The 7,646-nt window shown below is 44.8% G+C and overlaps 1 protein-coding gene across 1 annotated transcript in view; it reads right to left on the bottom strand.

Annotated features, from left to right (window-relative positions):
* LOC112072472 (protein APCDD1) overlaps positions 1-5,954 on the bottom strand; it is a 14,481-nt gene extending 8,527 nt beyond the window's left edge. The window contains 7 exon segments of the mRNA XM_070439817.1: positions 1,423-1,566; positions 1,839-2,035; positions 2,728-2,948; positions 4,611-4,632; positions 4,798-4,843; positions 4,845-4,969; positions 5,939-5,954. Coding sequence (XP_070295918.1) covers positions 1,423-1,566; positions 1,839-2,035; positions 2,728-2,948; positions 4,611-4,632; positions 4,798-4,843; positions 4,845-4,969; positions 5,939-5,954 — 771 coding nt within the window.
* Positions 5,955-7,646: the final 1,692 nt, after the last annotated feature.

Raw genomic sequence — 7,646 nt, 5'->3', positions numbered from 1 at the left:
AAGAAGAAGATTGTGTTCATGGTATCATTGTCCATAGTATCGTCATGGTTATCAGTAATGTCTGGTATCAGTATGCTGGTATCATATGTCATCGCGTATCAATATACTCTGGTATCTAGTAGTCATAGTATCGTCATGGTATCATATGTCTAAGGGTATCAGTGACATGACTATCATTATGTCATGGATCACTATGTCTAGTATCGTCAATGGTATCAGTATGTCATGGTATCAGTAGTCTCATCGGTCTAGTATGTCATAGGTATCGACTATGGTATCAGTATGTCATCAGGTATCACTATGTCATACGTATCGCATGATCAGTCTATGTCATGGTATCAGTATGGTATCAGTATGTCATGGTATTCAGTATGTCAGTATGCTATGGTATCAATATGTCATGGTATCAGTATGTCTGGTACTCCACATCATTCGACCAATGTATGGTATCAGTATGTCATGGTAATCAGTATGTCATGGTATCAGTATGCATGGTATCAGTTATGTATGGTATCATGGTATAGATTTCGATCATAGTGTATAGTTCATGCATATGTACATCATGGTATCAGTATGGTATCAGTATGATATGGTATCTATGGTATCCACATATGCATGGTATCACTATGTATAGGTATCACTGTCATGGTATCAGCATGGTATCAGTATGTCATGGTATACAGTATGGTATAGTATGTCATCAGTATGTCATGGTATATAAGTATGGTATCAAGTATGGTATCAGTATGTCATGGTATAAGTCATGGTATACTCAGTGATGGTCAGCATGTACATTAGCTACATTTATGGTCATATATGTCATACTGGTATGCAGTATGCGTACAGTATGTATGGTATGTCTAAGTATGTCATGTATCTGTATGGGTTATCAGTATGTCATGGTATCAGTATGTCATGGTTCGACTATGTCATAAGTAGCAGTATGTCATGGATCAGTATGTAATGGTATCACTATGGTATCCAGATAAGTCATGGTATCAGTATGGTATAGTATGTCATGGTATCAGTAGTTCATAGGTATTCAGTCTGTCATCAGTATCAATATCAGTAACTAAGGTATCAATATGGTTATCCAGTATCAGTCACTGGTATCAGTATGGTATCAAGTATGTCCAATGGATCAGTATGTGTATACATGTCATGGTATCAGTATGTCATAGGTATCTGTATGTATCAGTATGTCATGGTATCAGTATGTCATGGTACATAGTTCAGTATGGTATCGTATGTCATGGCCGTAATCAGTACGGTATCAGTATGGTCATGGTATCGTCATGGTACAGTATTCGTCATGTTTGCGGAGGTAGTGAAGTACACCAGCAACACCAGAACAGTCTTCAACCTAATGTCTTAAATCTGTACAACCTTCAGCCCCACTAGCATACAGAGCAACACACTGACCTTGGCACTCTGTAGCGCGGCCTGGTAACTAGAGGGTCTGTAGTACATCCTCTGGGCTACCTCCGTGTGGATGTCTCCCAGGAACAGCTCTTCAACCATGTGGTCCAAGTTATGATGAGGGTACTGTTTCTCCACACGCAGCAGCTGCAGGAGGAGAAGAAGAAGAAGAAGAATGATTCATAGACATATCATTCCAAAAAAAAAATTCTGTGGTCCGATGTACACACATGTCTAACAGAAAGCCACAGTGCAACCGCCCCATGATCAGTTTCTAGAGGTTAAGTGACTTGTTCAAAGGGTTACTGGTGGATATTGATGCCAGCAACCCTCTGGTTGCCAGTCCCATTGCATATTTCTTCCTGTCGGTCGTGGGATTCGAACCGTCGACCCTCTGGTTACTAGTCCTCCTCACTAACCTGTAGCTCGTGTATGGAGAAGTTGATCTGTCGGGAACAGTCACAGCCCTCCTCGTTCCACAGTTCATAGCTGACGTTGGGTTCCCAGGGTGCTTTGATCCTCACGGTGCCGCGACAGCTCGGATTTAACCTCTGGCTCAGGTCCTTGGCCACGTCCGCACTGTGACACACCACCTGGGTAGTGGGATGAACACACACTGAATGACCAGGGCTTTAACACACTGACTGACCTGGGCTTTAACACACTGACTGACCTGGGCTTTAACACACTGACTGACCAGGGCTTTAACACACTGACTGACCAGGGCTTTAACACACTGACTGACCCGGGCTTTAACACACTGACTGACCAGGGCTTTAACACACTGACTGACGCTGGGTCTTTAAGACACCCTGGACTGAACCAGGGCTTTAACACACTGATGACCATGGGCTTAACACACTGACTGACCAGGGCTTTAACCACACTGACTGACCAGGGCTATAAACACACTGATCTGACCTGGGCTTTAACACACTGGACTGACCGGAGCTTTAACACACTGGATTGACCAGGGCTTTAAACACAGACGTGACCTGACCAGGGCTTTAACACGACCTGGACTTGACCAGGGCAATTTAACACACTGACTGACCAGGGCTTTAAGACAATAGTAAATTCATCTAGTTGAGTAAGGAGTTTTACTGTTGTCTTCTATATTTAGTTTTTTATGAACCCAGGAATATCATCTCTAATGGATGAATTATTATAAAAATAAAAGTAAACCAAATCTGTGTGTAGCTGGAAGTCTGCTTCTACACCACACCACACACACACACACACCACACACACACCACACACACACACACACACACACACACACACACAACACACACACACTAACCCTACCTGTGTGCGGGTGGAGCTGGTAGTCAGCCTCTGTTCCTCCTCTGATTATCCAGGAGGCCTGTCTGAGCCTCAGCCGTCCCCGGGGCACCAGGGTGTAGGTGGGGGTGGTGCAGTGGTTGTCCTGTGTAGTAGAACTGGTTGGCTGGAAGTGTGACGTTGTTGTTGGAAGAAACCGGTAACGAACCGCGTCAGGAACTCTGGGGCCAGGACGCACCTCACAGCTGGCAGACAGAAGAGAGAGGTGGATGGAGACGAGTGTTAGAAAGAGGTGGATGGGGAGAGGAGTTAGAGAGAGGTGGATGGGGAGAGAGCCCGATTTAGAGAGAGATGGATGGGAGAGGACTTAGAGAAGAGATGGATGGGGGAGAGGACTTAGAGAGGGTGGATGGGGATGAGACTTAGAGAGAGATGAGCTCGGAATGGATGGGGGAGAGGACTTAGAGAGAGATGGATGGGGGAGAGGACTTAGAGAGGATGGAGGGGAGAGGACTTAGAGAGAGGTGGATGGGGAGAGGAACTTAGAGAGAGGTGGGATGGGAGGAGAGGAAGCTTAGAGAGAGGTGGATGGGGAGAGGACTTTAGAGAGAGTTGGAGTTGGGGAGAGTGAGATGGAGAGGACTTAGAGAGAGGTGGATGGGGCGGATGAGTGGAGCTTAGAGAGAGGTGGATGGGGAGAGGACTTATGAGAGAGGTGGATGGGGAGAGGGCTTAGAGAGAGGGTAGGTGGGGAGAGGACTTAGAGAGAGGTGGATGGGAGAGGACTTAGAGAGAGGATGAGAGAGATTGGGAGAGGCCTTAGAGAGAGGTGGATGGGGAGAGGGATTAGAGACTGATGAGGTGGATGAGTGGGAAGAGGAGTTGAGAGAGGGGATGGGGAGAGGAGGACTTAAGAGAGAGTGGATGGGAGAGGACGTGATAGAGAGGGTGATGGGGGAGAGGGATTGGAGAGAGGGACGGGATGGGGAGAGAGTTGAGAGAGAGGGATGAGGATGGAGAGGAGGTGAGGAGTGGAGAGAGAGGAGTTGGAAGAGGTGGATGGGGAGAGGACTTAAGAGAGGTGGATGGGGAGAGGACTTAGAGAGAGGTGGATGGGGAGGATGGAAAGAGGTGGATGGAGAGAGACTTAGAGAGAGTGGATGGGAGAGGAGTTTGAGTTGGGTGGTTTCCATATAAACATCATACTGGGGCTCCCGAGTAGCACAGGCTCTAAGGCACTGCAGCTCAGTGCTAAGGCGTACTACAAGACACCCTTGAGTTGAATCCAGGCTGTATCACACCGGCACGGATGGAGTCCCGTTTGGGCGCGCAACAATTGGACCCAGCGTCGTCCGGGTTGTCCGGGGTGGGCGTCATTGTAAACAAGTATTTGTTCTTAACTGAGACTGCCAAGTTTAAATAAATGTTAAATAAAAAGTACTGTGTATGTGAGTGTCTCCCCCCACCCAAGAAAGTGTATCTGGTGAGTGACGGGGATTCATTTCAAGGCGTGTTGCAGCACTGAAGTACTGCACTTACAGACAGGCAATTTTCCGACATTTGCGTGGAATCGTGTTTACGGTAAACGCTACAAGACGTGCGGCTCAACCATAAGATGAGCCTATAAAAAAAAAAGAAGTAAAGAAGAAAATTGCTTGTCTACAACGTGCCTATGATTGAATCCGCGCGCCCAGTGTCTCTCTGTTGTGTGAGATTAGGATTGGACCTGGTTAGTCGTACCCTGGTGACCACCAGTGTCCCTCAATCTGTTGTGTTGAGGTTAGGGATTGGAGCCTGGTTTAGTTAGGGTAAGGGTTACGGTTTGGAGCCTGGAGTTAGTGTAGGTTAGATTGGAGCCTGGTTTAGTTAGGGTTAGTTGGGTTGGAGCCTGTGAGGTTAGTATGTACCTAGTGGACACCCAGTGTCCCTCTGTTTGTGTTGGTAGGATTGGGAGCCTGGTTTTTAGTTTGTACGCTGGTGGGACACCCAGTGTCTCTGTGTGGGGCTAGGGTTAGGGTTTAGGGTGGATGGAGCCTGTGTTAGTTAGGGTGAGAGGTAAGCGTGGCGCTGGTTAGTCGGTACCATGGTGGAGACCCAATGTCCTCTATGTTGGGGGCATCTGGACGGTGATCCGGGCCCCGCTGGTGAAGATGCTTCAACATGTGGTGACACTGGGAGTGTTTAGCAGGACGACCAAACATCTCCTTCAGGGACAGCAGGCAGTGGAGCGGCCCTCTGAGTAGTGGTGGACGACCCTCACCCAAACCTAAGAGAGACAGAGACAACAGTTAAAGTAATTGTCCAATGAAAATCTCACTTTTTATAGTTCATATTCAGTTAACTTAAACCTAAATAATATTGTGGCAAAGCATATATTTGAGAAGAAAGAGAAGGAAGAAAAAACACTTTAAAACCCCACCTCAAACTCGTATCTCAAACAGACTGTTATATAAAAATGCTTGCTATTCCTCATAGAACACGATGTCATGTTGCGTCACTGAGCTGCCAATCAGCCGTTACTTGTCATTAATATTATCGATGACCGGTATACGTCCATGTAACTAACAAGTGTTTAATTTCATGTATGATGCCCCAGAATCGAATATTCCATGCCTGATATTAGTGTACATTACTTTTTGTTGTTGTCAGAGCCCTTTTTAATGTCGCACAACCTCCTTCTGCATTCCCCCTCATAAACATCCTGTCCCCCCCTTTACCTCTTCCCAGCTACTGGACCCAGTGAAAGAGTTAAGTTGTGAAAATAATCATCAATCCTATGTGTTAAAACACTGATATTCAGTTTATACGGTCACTTACATTATGCTATAATGATCTCCACCAACATATTGTGACATTTTATGAACACTTTGATTTGTGAACGCTGTACATGCTAGCTAGTTACCGTACCTTTGGTGATCTAGTACATGCTAGCTATGATTTACCGTACTCTGGTCAGTTGTACATGCTAGCTAGTTACCGTACCTTGTCTGTACATGCTAGCTAGTTACCGTACCTTTGTCTGTACATGCAATTTAGCTAGTTACCGTACCTTTGTCTGTACATGCTAGCTAGTTACCGTACCTTGTCTGTACTACTGCTAGCTAGTTACCGTACCTTTGTCTGTACATGCTAGCATGTTACCGTACCTTTGTGTACATGTAGCTAGTTACCTACCTTTGTCTGTACATGCTAGCTAGTATCCGTACCTTTGTCTGTAATGCTAGCTAGTACGTACCTTTGATGCTGTACATGCTAGCTAGTTACGTCTGTACCTTCGTGTCTGTACATGCGTACGTAGTTACCGTACCTTTGTCTGTACATGCTAGCTAGTTCCGTACCTTGTCTGTACATGCTAGCTATAGACCTGTCGTACATTAGTATTTCCGTACCTTTGTCTGTACATGCTAGCTAGTTACCGTACCTTTGTCTGTACATGCAGCTAGTTACCGTACCTTTGTCTGTACATGCTAGCTAGTTACCGTACCTTTGTCTGTACATGCTAGCTAGTTACCGTACCTGTTGCTGTACATGCTAGCATAGTTACCGTACCTTTGTCTGACATGCTAGCTAGTTACCGTGACCTTTGTCTGATACAGCTTGAAATATGAAGGACTTACCTAAATTCTGTAATATCACAAGGTACAGACCTTGAAATTTAAGGGACTTTAAACCTTATAAATTTACTGTAATATCACAAGAACAGCCTTGAAATATGAAGACTTTACCTTAAATACTGTAATATCACAAGATCAGCCTTGAAATATGAGGACTTTGAAATATGAGGACTTTTAAATATGTTTTACCAGACATGACTTGCCTGGTAATATCCTTCTTTAAAACCCCTTGTAATTCAGCTGTGGTTATATCAAACTGGTTTCCTATCTGGTTATACTCATGCACACAGTTCATTACAGTAACACTACGGTATTATTAAGGATAATTCATACACAATACACACGGAGCTAGCCTACTGGATGGTAATAGCGCTCACCGTTGCCTCTAGTGGATATTTTTTTTAATACATCTCCAAACATCCTGGGGACCTGGACGAACGTTGAATTTCACCTTGGATCTGGAGTGACTTGGCTGATAGGCTACTGGTAGATATGAATACCGGAGCGGTGCTAAGCATTAGGAACGCTGTCAGTGTTTGCTCGCTGGTTACACACACACACACACACACACTGGGGCCGTGTCAAGGAGATCACTTTGCACTTCACAGATCTCCTCTCTCCGCCAGCGAATGTGTCTCTGTCTGTCTGTAAGGTTTGCACCTGCAGCCCATTCACGTCCCCCAAAGTTTAAAGTTTTAATGTCACGTGTACAAATACAAATAAATACCTTTCTTGCAATCTCTAAACCCAACAATACAGTAATCAATAACAATGTGGTACTAAAAATAACAGAAAGGTAGAACAGAAACAGGATACATTAAAATAAGAAGAACCCAATAAGTGTGTGAGCGTGTATGCCRCAGCCAGCCTCCTCCTTCCAGAGGAAAGGCCCTGAACAGAATTGTTTTTCGGACTCGGAATACCATAAAACACCCGGGGCGGGGGGTGGGGTGTGTGTGTGTGTGTTAGTCTGGGGAGACCTGGAGAGTTGTGTTACAGTGCATTTGGAAAGTTTTCAGATCCCTTGACTTTTTCCACATTTTGTTATTTTACAACCTTATTCTAAAATGGATTTAATTGTTTTTTTCACCTCATCAATCTACACACAATACCCCATAATGACATCAGAAAACCCATAGAATGACCATCACAATACCCATAATGACATCACAATACCCCATAATGACAAAGCAAAAACGGTTTTTAGAATTTTGGGCTAATGTATCATAATAAAAAACATATCACATTTACTAAGTATTCAGACACTTTACTCAGTACTTTGTTGAAGCACCTTTGGCAGCAATTACAGCCTCGGTCTTCTTCGGTATG

Source organism: Salvelinus sp. IW2-2015, unplaced genomic scaffold (assembly GCF_002910315.2).
Source record: "Salvelinus sp. IW2-2015 unplaced genomic scaffold, ASM291031v2 Un_scaffold1940, whole genome shotgun sequence".
Lineage (NCBI taxonomy): Eukaryota > Metazoa > Chordata > Actinopteri > Salmoniformes > Salmonidae > Salvelinus > Salvelinus sp. IW2-2015.
The sequence above is the reverse complement of the archived record's forward strand: the minus strand, read 5'-3'. Positions and strand labels throughout refer to the sequence as shown.